Below are 12,880 nucleotides of genomic sequence, written 5' to 3'. Positions count from 1 at the left end.
AACCCTTGGGAGTCATTCAAATGGAACTATTAGGAACATAACCAACCATGATTGCAGGCAACAGAATTACAAGTTCATTTCTTTGCTAGTCTCGGTGACTATGGGGCTCTGAGCTCTACCTAGGTAGCCATCAACATTTGCAAGACCTCGACGATTAGCCCCGAGAGCGTTCACCCCGGGCAGCTCTGCCTGTGATGTCTTGCCAGCTGGCATTGAAGCGTCTACCGGTATTGGCCAATAAGCTTTCCTCCTCGGCTTCCTCTGCATCTTCATCGAGTTGCGCTTCGTCCAATTGTGGTGAACGGAGAAGGGAGGTGACAAAGACAATCAGATATAAGCCTGTGGTGTTGGTGTTGGATTAATACGAAAATGGAATCCTGGTAGGAACGCAGCGACGTTTAGACTTACCTAGGAAGAAGAACTGAGCCCAGAAGAACACCACTCCAAAGAATGGGTAGTTCAGGGTGATCCGGTTCAAAAATGTGCTCACGACACTGGGTGTACAAACTTGCTGTGCTGCAGGATTCTCCGCCAACTCTGAGCATGGCTTGATAAGTTCTTTGCTGTTTGAGCAATCTGGCTTTCCGATGAAACTTCCCGGAGCGCGATCACAGAATGTCTGTGGGCCGAATGTGGCATACTGGGGGGCGACTACCATCGAAATGGAATAATTCAAGGCTAAAATGATCAGCATCAACATGACGGTGGCTAAGAGTAGAGCCTGGGGAGATGTGTGGCCGCTTCTGATTTGGAAAATCCTAATCCATAGGAAGCGGATTCCAACCACTGCGATTCCAACCACAGAACTGCAGAAGAATAGCAATACAAGTGCGGTGAATATAGCGTAATCAATGGGGAAGAACCTGGCAGATTTAACAAGTGCCCAGTTGACGGGGTTAAAGATGTTGACATATGCGAGGATATATCCACAACGATGCTTGCAAATCGAATTCTTTGCTTTGTCAATTGCCGTCAAGAGCATGGATACCCATGTGAGGAAAGCAATGAATAGCAGCAAGATCCCCCCAAGGAGCTTGAAGGGCCGGAACACTGCCCCAATTTTGTACCATGCCCTTATCAACCAGCTACGGCCTCCGCCTTGGGATTCTTCCGCTAGACGTTGGCGCCGGATGAGGGTCCTCTCTTCCCGCACCAGTGTATCAAGTTCTCGGCGGTCCTTGGAGGACAGAAGCCCGGGATCTCCGGCACATCGTCCCTCGAGTTGCCGTTGCCGCTCTTGGTTCATGTCAAGTTGTTGCGTAGTGCTCGCTCGCAAGTTAGCACTAGAGATTGATGGTGCAGTTTTGATCAGGCTGATTGGCAGAAGGGCTAGTCCCACGGATGTGTATAAGACATAAAGGCAAAGACCAATCGTCATCAACAGACCAAGAGCGAAAGTGAGAGCACGCTCGCCATCTTTTCATAATTGCATTAGCTTCACGGTCCGGTTCAACATCAGAATACTCAAATACTCACGGTTTTCAGTCAGCAAGCGCCTAAAGTAATCCAGATCCATGTCATTCTTTCCCTGTGACACTGGAATGAAGAACCCAACTAGGAACAAGATCACAATGACTGCAACGAATGAAAGTGTGTATTTTAGGGCACCCCAAATCCGTTGGCCCAAAGTTTGGACTCCTTCCTCGGTCGCAACCTCATCATATTCCTCATACCAGAAATATGTAAAGGGGATAACGAGAAGACAGAGCAGGGCATCCAAGGAGTACAGAAGATAATAGGTAATGGTCAAGGAATAAGTGATTCTGTCCACCACATCCTGTGTTGCCCAGTCCTTTCGCTGGCCTAACTTGGACGACGTAGTGGAGGATACCAAAGCGACATCGACAGGTAGCAAGAGCACCGTTGCAAGAAGACTAGTAATTGAGGTGATGCAAGTCAGAGTGACTGAAGGAGAGCGATCGCGAGGAGTTTGGTAGACATAGATAAACACCGACGCCACTGCCAGTAGAATAGCTACCACCACCCCATACACAGCCCAGATGAGGGAAGTCTGAAGGAGTGCCATATTGAAGAATAGCAATTCACACTGTGCACATTGGTTGTGGGACCTGCATCAATACTCCTAGTAAGATACTGAAGTAATGATGCCAGGAATGAGACTTACAATAACATCCAAACAAGAAAAATGATCTCCCCAAAGCTGGCAATCTGCCTATGTCGTCATTGATTGTTTGACGCTAAACCATTTTGAGCCATATGCAGCAAAGGGCGGTAGGATTTTATCAGGCAGAATATATTGGCCGCTCAATTCTGCCAGACCAGTCAGCTGACCCTTTCCTATCTCCGCTTTGATTCCGCTTCAAAGGAGCTACAAACTTGACTGCACAAGGCAGAGAGAGATCAATCTTGATTTTGATATTTTGATCTTGATCACTTCTCTTGTCTATTTTGAACCCTTTCTTTGTGCCATTATTCTTGATACTTGGACAGCTTCACATTCTCGGTTTTCTGCCCCTAGGTTTACAATTGCAATGTGCATCTCAGACCATATCAAAAACACAATTTAGCTCATTGGCGGTTTCCTAGCAGTATCAAGCCTTTTGTGAGCTTTGACAGTGGGAAAATATCCTCCAAATGCAGTGCTACACAGAGTTATTACCCCCCACGGGGGTCACACATGCTTTGGCAGTTCCTTTCACCTCAGCCACTGCCAGCAATTTGATTGTTATCAGAACCTCTCTATTGCAAGTTTTCTCTCTCATTAGGGTGGTCTCCTCTCAACCACAGAAGGAAGGTTCAGAGCCCCATTCTTTGCAATTTTCTCAACCAAAAACGAAATTAGTACTGGAAAAGGAATACCCGCTATCCGGAACCGTGACTGATTTAAGCCGAGTCAAAATCTTGAACACCAAGAGTGGTGGAGAAGCCATCTTGATTGCAGTCCGCAATGCCAAGCTCAGCTTGATTGAGTGGGACCCTGAGCGTCATGGAATCTCAACAATTTCCATCCATTACTACGAGCGGGATGACCTGACCCGCAGCCCCTGGGTGCCTGACCTGAGCCGGTGTGGGAGCATTCTGAGTGTTGACCCAAGCAGTAGATGCGCGGTTTACAACTTTGGAATTCGCAACCTTGCGATTTTGCCCTTTCATCAGGCAGGTGATGACTTGGTGATGGATGACTACGATTCGGAGCTTGATGGAGAACGCCCAAATCAGAACTCTGGTGGAGGAGCACAGATTGAGAATAGCAAAGAAGGACCAATACACCAAACACCCTACTCCTCGTCTTTCGTCCTGCCATTGACTGCCTTGGATCCTTCATTGCTACACCCCATAAGTCTTGCGTTCTTATACGAATACAGAGAGCCGACGTTTGGAATTTTATATTCTCAAGTCGCAACCTCTACTGCCCTTCTCCATGAAAGAAAGGACGTCGTATTCTACGCCGTGTTTACACTGGATCTTGAGCAGCGAGCTTCTACCACCCTCCTTTCGGTATCTCGTCTTCCTAGTGATCTGTTCAAAGTTGTGGCACTCCCACTTCCAGTAGGAGGTGCCTTGCTTCTTGGTTCCAATGAAATTGTTCATGTGGACCAAGCCGGTAAAACCAATGCCGTGGGAGTTAATGAGTTTTCAAGGCAGGTTTCTTCATTTTCAATGACCGACCAATCGGACTTGGCGTTCCGCCTCGAAGGCTGCGTGGTTGAACGACTTGGTGGTGATAGCGGCGACCTACTCCTAGCGCTTGCATCCGGCGACATGGCATTGATCAAATTCAAACTTGATGGTCGGTCTGTCTCCGGTATCACTGTTCACTCCCTTCCGGCGCATGCAGGTGGAGATATTTTGAAGTCGGCCGCCTCCTGCTCCACTTGTCTCGGAGATGGAAACGTCTTCATCGGCAGCGAGGATGCCGACTCGGTGCTCCTAGAATGGTCGCATTCATCCGCCTCTACTAAAAAAGCTCGGCTTGAGTCTAAACAAACAGCGGATGGTCTGGATGGTCTGGATGGTCTGTCAGATGATGATGACCAGATGGAGGATGATGACCTTTATTCCTCGGCGCCTGGGCCGACACAAGTCGATAATCGCATGGGAACCGACAACTCAACCCCCGAATTTTATCACTTTCGACTGAACGATCAACTTCCTAGCATTGGTCCATTGAGGGACATCACTTTGGGCAAAGCTTCGGATACGAATCGCATAAGCCAAGCTACAAGTGAAACTGGTGCGATAGAACTGGAGTTGGTGGCATCTCAGGGCTCAGGCAGAGGCGGTGGCTTGGTAGTCATCAAGCGCGAAATTGATCCTTTGACTACTATGTCTCTGGAAGTCGATGACGCGGATGGTGTTTGGCCAGTCAGAGTCAAAAAAGGAGAGGAGCTTCCAGCACAGACAACCCCTCTCGTCAATATGTGGTTATCTCTCGGTCTACGGATTCGGAGCAGGAAGTGAACGAGGTCTGCGTCGTGGAAGAACAAAGCCTAAACCCCTTCAAAGCACCAGAGTTCAACCCAAATGAAGATTGCACGGTTGATATTGGATCTTTGGCAGGCGAGACTCGTCTAGTTCAGGTTCTGCGGAATGAAGTCAGAAGTTACGACATAGGTACATTCTACTCCAGCCTGCTTGCAAGCATTGCATAAGCTAATGGTGAAACTCTACAGACCTGGGATTGTCACAGATTTACCCTGTTTGGGATGAAGACACCAGTGATGAGCGCGTGGCTGTGAGCGCCAGCTTTATTGATCCTTATCTTGTGATTATTCGGGATGATTCATCAGTATTGCTTCTGCAGGCGGATGAAAGTGGTGACCTCGATGAAGTTCCACTTTCAAATGAGATCAGCTCGTCACAATGGCGCTCCGGGTGCCTTTATCACGATAATTCACAGTCATTCAGCGTTGCAGGCTCATCGTCGAAGGACACTTCAGAAGGCGAGGTGCTTCTATTCCTATTGAACTTGGAGTATAAGCTATCGGTAGGTGGTCGCCAAAGAAAAAAAATAAAAAAAAGGAAGATTTAGGCATTGGTTCTGACTTAGATTACAGATCTTCCGACTTTCTGACATGAAGTTGATCGCGATCATTGAAGGTGTCGACTGCTTGCCACCCGTATTGTCGACCGAGCTGCCCAAACGATCTAATAACCGGGAGACACTGACAGAATTTGTCGTTGCCAATCTTGGTGATAGTTCTGGCCTTTCTCCTTATCTGATTGTAAGAAACCTTTTGTTAATGGCTTTTCTGATCTCTAACTCGAGCATTCCAGGTTCGAACCGAAAATGACGATCTAGTGTTCTACAAACCAAGCCTAGTCCCGGCAAATGCTGATCATGGATCGTCTCGTCGCTTGCAATTATTCCGAGAGTCAAATCATGTTCTACCGAAAAGCCCTTCAGGGGGGTATCCTCTCAAATACAGAAACAACAGCGATTGAGACCCCTGAGGGTTCTTCCTAATGTCTCAGGGTTGAGCACCATCTTTATGCCGGGAGCCTCATCAAGCTTTGTATTTAAAACTGCAAAGAGCTCACCGCACATCATTCGTCTTAGAGGGGCTTTACACGTTGGCTAAGTTCCTTTGATTCGACCGACACTGGCTGTGAAAATGGGTTCATTTACGTTGATTCTCAGGTGAGACTTTCCGTTCACCGTTGTGGTGCTATCTCCATTTACTAATTCTGTCTTTGTAGAGCTGTATCCGGGCTTGTCAACTACCTTCTCAAACTCAATTTGACCATTCGTGGACATTGCGTAAAGTTCCAATTGAAGAGCAAGTCGATTTCTTGGCCTACTCGACATCTTCTGAGACGTATGTTCTCGGCACAAGCCACCAAGGTGACTTCAAGTTGCCGGAGGGTGATGATCTGCACCCTGAGTGGCGGAATGAAGGTTCGTGATTGCTTCAAGCGTTTTCCCATCATGCTGTGCTAATTTAATCTCAAGAGCTATCCTTTTGTCCGAAAATCCCCGAAAGCAGCATCAAGGTCGTCAGTCCAAAGACATGGACCATTGTTGACAGGTAAAACCCCCTCCCCAACCTGACCAACAAACTCAAGACATGACAATTCCAAATACTAATATTTATAGTTACCCTCTGGATCCCGATGAGCAGGTGACAGCGGTTAAGAACGTGAACATTGAGGTTTCGGAGAATACACACGAGCGGAGGGATCTAATCGTGGTCGGAACCGCCATCGCTAAGGGGGAAGATATGCCAGCTCGCGGGACGATCTATGTCTTTGATGTGATCAAAGTGGCCCCAGATCCCGAAAAGCCGGAGACAGGCCGCAAACTCAAACTGATTGGCAAGGAGTCAGTGAAGGGTGCAGTGACCGCGCTGTCTGGCATCGGTGGCCAAGGGTTCATCATCGTAGCCCAGGGACAGAAGTGCATGGTCCGAGGTCTCAAGGAAGATGGGAGCCTTCTTCCCGTTGCATTTATGGACATGCAATGCTACGTCAATGTCGCCAAAGAGCTCAAGGGCACCGGCATGGTTATCCTAGGAGATGCCGTGAAGGGACTCTGGTTCGCCGGCTACTCAGAGGAGCCATATAGAATGACACTCTTCGGCAAAGACCCCGAGTACCTGGAGGTGGTGGCAGCCGACTTCCTCCCGGACGGGAACAAGCTGTACATGCTAGTCGCTGACAGCGACTGCAACCTGCACGTCCTGCAATACGACCCGGAAGACCCCAAATCCTCCAACGGCGATCGACTCCTCAGCCGAAGCAAATTCTACACCGGCAACTTCGCATCATCAGTCACTCTGCTGCCTCGCACAGCAGTTTCATCGGAGTTCCCCGAGTCATCCGAAGAAGCAATGGACGTGGATGAGACCTTCGCCAAACACCAGGTTCTCATTGCTTCGCAAAATGGATCTTTGGCGCTTGTGACGTCGGTTGCTGAGGAGTCATACCGTCGACTATCAGCACTACAGTCTCAGTTGATCAACACCGTCGACCATCCTGCCGGTCTGAATGCGCGTGCTTTCCGGGCTATCGAAAGCGACGGGGCTGCTGGTCGTGGTATGGTCGATGGCAATCTATTGCGTTTATGGCTGAATATGGGCAAGCAGCGGCAAGCTGAGATTGCAGGCCGGGTTGGCGCGACGGAGTGGGAGATCAAGGCTGATCTGGAGACTATTGGCGGTGATGGACTCGGATATCTATGATACCGGAAACGCTTTTTCGGTGCATTTTAAGGAAATGATAAAAAAAAAAAAGCGACTCACTGAGTAGGCTTACCCTTTGCAATTTGATTCTACTATTATGTCTCGGGAAGATAAAAGAGAAGTGGGCAGGCAGCCCAAGATGGAATTTCAATATATATGGCATGGCCACGAGAACAGCCCCATCACAAGTAAATAGCGTGATATCAAAACACAATGGGATATAACTAAAACCACTAAACCACATCCAATCAGGAGACAAAAACAGAAGAAAAACAGAAGAAAAACAGACAGTGCCAATTCCAATCCCAGTCCCAAACGTGGTTAATCCAAGTCCATCCAACCATCCCCATCCAATTCCAATTCCAATTCCAATTCCTACATATAAAAACACAAATCAACCAAGTAAATCAAGCCAAAACGCCCAAGCACGCCCACATTCGCCATTTTCGCCATTTTCGCCTTGCACGATTCGAATTCAAAGATTAAAAATCAGATCCTTGAACCCATCTCCATGCCCCCTCCCGGGACTGAGCATCAATATCAGTAACACATTCGACATCAGGTGTCAAGTTTGAAATCAAACCATGTTTCGTACTTTGTGTTTGTCCATAAAACACAAAGCCAAATCTAGAAAAGCAGTATCAACCCCCAAAAAATCAAGAAACACCTCATCCCAGTGTGACAATGCAGATGCGAGAAGGAAGAGACTAACTCCACCCAGCGCCATTAACTCAACATCCCAGTACTGGGGAGTTTAGAACACATCTTCTGCGGCAAAGTACCGCTTGCTCCGGCCTCTAGAGGCCACAAATTTCATCTCCGGCATATTGGTGTGATGCACCACATGTGGTCGGTAGACGGCATCGACAGGGGCTTGCCAGTCATCCATTCCGAGGGGGAAGTATTCGTAGAGAAGATCAGTGCTTTCGTTCGGAAAGGGGAGCGATGACGCGAATGACTGGGGCAGGTTGGCAGTCTCTAGCAACGGCATGGATGAAGCAACGCTCCGCGAAGGGGTTTGAGAGACAGCGTGAGAGAGCTTGCGCATTTTGGAAGGCGGTGCAGATTGGTCGAGACTCAGCGATCGCTGATGTGACAACTCGGTAGCGAAAGGGGACACCATATTTTGGTCAAGATGGAGATTAGGGTCACTGCCTTCTTCCTCGTCTAGTAACGACAAATTGATCGGTGCAGCGGCCGCTGTTGTGGAACCGATACGACGATGTGAGTCGGCTTGAGAGAGCTGCTCCGGGCTGGAATGACGGAACATGGACTTGGGGGCATGAGACATGACATTGTTTGATGCGGACTGTGGGATGGGGGTCCAATCCGGGGTTGCTTTAGTCTGCTGCATAATGCTCGGCGGGGGAACGGACGTTGTTTCAGGAGAGCTGCTCTGGGCGGCTGGCTTCGCCTTGGCGGGAGTCACGCTGGCACGACGCGGGACGGAGTCGCTTGTTGGTGTGCGGTTCATAGCGGAATTCGAGGAGTTGGCCTGGGCATTCTTGCGCGAAGCAGCAGCGCTCCCACTAAGGGGTAGATCTTTGCGTGACTGGAAGTTGCGTGGGCTGCGCCCACGCACGATGACGGGACCTGACTGCACCTCCGAGATAGGGATCTTTGCACCGGTGGATAAAGTCGCGACCACCTTGAGGCGAACGACGAAGTGTTGCTGTAGCTCCTTTCGGCGACCATTGTTGGCGGTCGCGACACGAAATTGTAGACGCTTCCAGGCGATAGGGAAGGTTGCGTAGTCTGAATCCAAATCCTGACCCGCCATGATGTCCAAGGGAATTGGGGGAGGCTCCTTCTCGATCTTAGCGCCCGTACTAGGGTTGTTCTCCTCGGGAGCCGTGCCCGAATTAGCGGCCGCAGCCGAGGGGGTCTTCCATGGCACCGAGATAATCTTTACGGGGTTTCCTTCCACGGATTCTGTGGCTGATACGGTGAGTTCCTGTGCGAGGATGGGAATTCGGTCGCCTTGGTCGGTCATGATATAGCGCATCCCGCGGGGCAAAGTTACTGAACCGGTAATTTGGAACAGATTGCGACGATAACACGTCAACTCGGCACCTTGTTGTGGCGGGGCATTTTCCGAAGGGGATGTTGTATAGGGGGATTCGGCGAGAAAGAACATCCCGTGCAACTGTGCCGCCACCGATAAGGAGGTTCGGCGCATGGAATAGTCGAGGAGTGTGAAGTGATATACTGGTAGCGAAAAGCTTAACAGCTTGTTGTTGTGATCGATCGACGAGTCCTGGGGTTGTTCTTGGGGCGTTGGGTCGAAGGGCGCCACCATCTCGGTGAAAGGGTCTTCGTATGCGGAAGAGAAACGTCTCAGTTGATGTGACAAATTAGGAGGCGCGAAGTTAGCGAGATCCTCACTATTGTATATCAAATTAGCAAAAATGGTTTCAACAGTCGAGCGGGAGTGGATGATCCACCCCCTCTCGTCCCACTTGGACATCTAATCACCTAACAAAGGTCTCGGAATCGAAGTTGGACCGGTGATCCGGTAGATCTAGACCAGACATGGCATTGAGATAGTCGGTACTCTGCAAATTCCCCAGTGACAGGGGACTAGCCAAATATGGCGGCATCGCCATAGTATCGAAGCCCTCCATGGTAAGAGCTTATGCGATACGGAGGCAGACCAGTAGACGATGCGGGGGAGGAATATATATAATTGCCTCTTATATAAAGACAGTGAGAGAAAGAGGAGATGAAAAGGGCAAGAGTAAAGAGGTCAGACGAAGAGAAGCCCAAGGATGAGTAGACCAGACCCTGGGGAATGCTGCAAGCAACGAAGCGGAAAGATAGGCTAAGGCGGGAGTGAAGGCGGAGAGGACATTTGAGACGGAAATGGAAATATCAGGATTATAGTGGATATAAAGGATATTGAGAGGTATTAAAGTTGTGTGTATACCTAAAGAGAAAGAGAAGAAACAAATCACCGAGGGGAGAGAGAGAGTGTGTGTGTGTGTGAGAGAGACAGAGCGTGTGAGAGAGAGGAATCTCGACCTTCTGCACCCAAACGATCAACGGATTCGGGGAATAGTGGAGCCGCGGTTTTTGCGGAGAACGAACGCAGCGCTGAGTCAGCTTTTATTTTATTTTTATAGATTTTATAGATTTTATAGATTTTATAGATTTTATAGATTTTATAGATTTTATAGATTTTATAGATTTTATAGATTTTATAGATAATTCATCTATTCATATATACAATATAGTATTCATATAATAGTATATTCATTCATATAATATATAGATAAATAAATATTGCATATTTAATGGACTTTTTTTATATTAATATCAATTTTTTTTTAGTACCGAGTAGTACGGAGTATAGGAGTACCAATAACAATTAAATATGCAAATCCCTCAGCACCGATGGGGTAAGACTTGATCGCCGGCTCTCGGCAATCATCTCTCTCACTGGGCCCTGAAGATCAACAGATGTTGATATTATATACGTACAACTACTTCCATTCTTTTGTATGTTGGATGGCCATTCTAACTAATACAAGTAGTCTGTATGTTGTAAATCTAGAATATTGAATACCCACCTGCCTATTAAGGTACTACTGCTTCGGGTCGACTCCCTCCCTGAGAACGCCACATATTAATAATATAATTAATACCTAGGTAACTAGTTAGTTAATAGTTATAGGATGAGTACCGAAAGGTTATTACTTTCTTATGTCTACTATATAAGGTCTGAATGAATAGATAATTGTCTAAGCTTTGCTTTCTACAATATACCTATCTACATAATTCCCTTCTTTTTACATCTCAACAATGCGATCACATTCGCCTCAAGGATGATCATCATCGACCGTCTGACCTGCAGCTGTAGGGGTCAACCAACATCCAATCAGAATATACTGCGCATTGAGAATCAGAAACTGGTGCTCCCCCCCGGTACTCTGCTGGACCCTGTACTTTGGCTTAACGCCCCACCGAAAACGGTAATAATAATCTGCAATCTGCAATCTGCAATCTGCAATGTTATCCATGCATGTAATATTATGAGCATTTGGATAAAGTGCCTCGGTTAGCCTAAACAGTTGAGCTGTTTGGTCTCGGGTCCGGCGATGTCCGTGGATCTATCCGTACTCCATTCAAAGTTCCAAGGTTCAGATTTCATACTTCATATACCTTTCTTAGTGCAGTATCTATAACCATACATATGCACCCTTTTTTTCTCTTCTTTATTTTTTTACCTGTCTTAAATAACTCTGGGAATTCTCTAGATTTCAATAAAACAAAATCCATTATGGAAGGAGATACAGGATGGTCCAGGGGGATGTCAGACGGTAAGAGAGACTGGGAGATTGAGTGGCGAGAGAAGCTTCCTCGTTTTCGCATGTGAATCAATGAAGAGGATGTGCATTTACCCGATTTGATTATTACCGAAATCATCTCTTTTTTCTTTTTTTTTTTTTTTTGCCCTTTTTTTCTTTTCTTCCGGCGCGTTTCCCGATGCAGCCTACAAAATGTATACCAAGGTTCTGACCACGGGAGCCATCCACAGTTGACGATGGGCTTGTTCCAAGGTTGAATGTCCCAAGGTTGAATGTCCCAAGGTTTCAAGGTTAGCAGCTCTTTCAACGGTGTCAATCGAACCTTGGGATTTGGGACTATCCCGAAAAGCTTCATCCATGGTAGGATGAACATGTATATGGGTTATGTACCACTTATATTCTGAGGAATATCTCTGTAACATTCCTGGAATCGTAGATTAGGAATGTAGACATCTAGAAAACCAGTTCAGCTTCAATAAAAAAAAAAAAAAAAAAGGAAAAAAAAAGAAGCTCCGCTTGTACAACTGAGGGATTTTTCTTAACGCAAACAGAAAATTAAATTGGTTCAAACTCTGAACGCAAAAAAACTCATTGGCCCGGGTCAAAGTTAGGCCCCGAGGCCCGAGAAACCTGTTTGGTTTGATTTATTGTATGGAATATAGAATACTCCGTATAGAATATAGAGTATGGAATATAGAATACTCCGTATAGAATATAGAGTATGGAATATATAGAATAAAGAGAGAAGAATTGATTCCTTATATACTAATTTCCTTCTAATGTCACATTATAAAAAGAAAAGAAGATAAAATACTACACTCATAACACCCTGTGTTTTCTTTTTTTTTTTTTTTTTTTTTTTTTTTTTTTTTTTTTTTCTTTTCTCTTTTTGACCCCCAAAAAAGTGGATGCTTGGCTTCGTGCCCGGCGCCAAAGCGGAGTTCCGTTCTAAGCCCACAATTCCCCCAATTCCCACAATTTCCCATAAAAACCCTGAAGTTAGAAAGTGCATTAGTTAGTTAGTTATAGTTAACTTAACTAGTTATACGGAGGAAAGTACATCTAACTAGTTTATAGCCAAGGTCGAGCTCCAACGGACTTCCGGTCCAGTAAGATCTCAGTTTGAATGATGCCTTGATACCTTCTAAAAGCTCAAAGATTAATTAGAATGAAATATTATATTTTCCCTTAAATTAATCCAACAAAGTACATACATATAGAATATTCCACATTTACAGAGTACATTCTTCTATAATGCGAGTATATATATCTCTGTATTAATCGCCAGTGGGAACCCTGTGATAGAAGTATTTATTTGATCAGACCAAATGACGCCAACACAAACTTTCCCTCCTACCTCAGACCAAGTCCAAAATGAATCGAAAAATGTATGAAAGGAAACTCCTCGGAAGAAACCGTTACGGGATCGTG

General features: G+C 46.5%; 3 protein-coding genes across 3 annotated transcripts; 1 reads left to right on the top strand and 2 right to left on the bottom strand.

Moving 5' to 3' along the window:
* Positions 1–154: 154 nt before the first annotated feature.
* N7516_011541 (uncharacterized protein) lies at positions 155–2,026 on the bottom strand (the record flags this gene model as incomplete). The annotated part of the gene is made up of 3 exons (XM_057224259.1): positions 155–339; positions 409–1,416; positions 1,477–2,026. 3 exons carry the CDS (start codon positions 2,024–2,026, stop codon positions 155–157), a joined length of 1,743 nt encoding a protein of 580 aa, XP_057069399.1.
* A 569-nt stretch (positions 2,027–2,595) lies between these two features.
* On the top strand, positions 2,596–7,142 carry N7516_011540 (cleavage/polyadenylation factor CFT1; the record flags this gene model as incomplete). Its single annotated transcript, XM_057224258.1, has 7 exons — positions 2,596–4,315; positions 4,363–4,575; positions 4,635–4,948; positions 5,019–5,186; positions 5,662–5,860; positions 5,915–5,990; positions 6,059–7,142. The coding sequence occupies 7 exons, from the start codon at positions 2,596–2,598 to the stop codon at positions 7,140–7,142; spliced, it is 3,774 nt and encodes a 1,257-aa protein (XP_057069398.1).
* Positions 7,143–7,896: 754 nt separating this feature from the next.
* On the bottom strand, positions 7,897–9,766 carry N7516_011539 (uncharacterized protein; the record flags this gene model as incomplete). Its single annotated transcript, XM_057224257.1, has 2 exons — positions 7,897–9,526; positions 9,618–9,766. 2 exons carry the CDS (start codon positions 9,764–9,766, stop codon positions 7,897–7,899), a joined length of 1,779 nt encoding a protein of 592 aa, XP_057069397.1.
* Positions 9,767–12,880: the final 3,114 nt, after the last annotated feature.

Source organism: Penicillium verrucosum (genome assembly GCF_028828655.1).
Source record: "Penicillium verrucosum strain IBT 35672 chromosome Unknown utg000005l_segment0_segment0, whole genome shotgun sequence".
Classification (NCBI taxonomy): Eukaryota; Fungi; Ascomycota; class Eurotiomycetes; order Eurotiales; family Aspergillaceae; genus Penicillium; species Penicillium verrucosum.
Note: the sequence above shows the minus strand (reverse complement) of the source record. Positions and strands in the feature narration are given on the sequence as shown.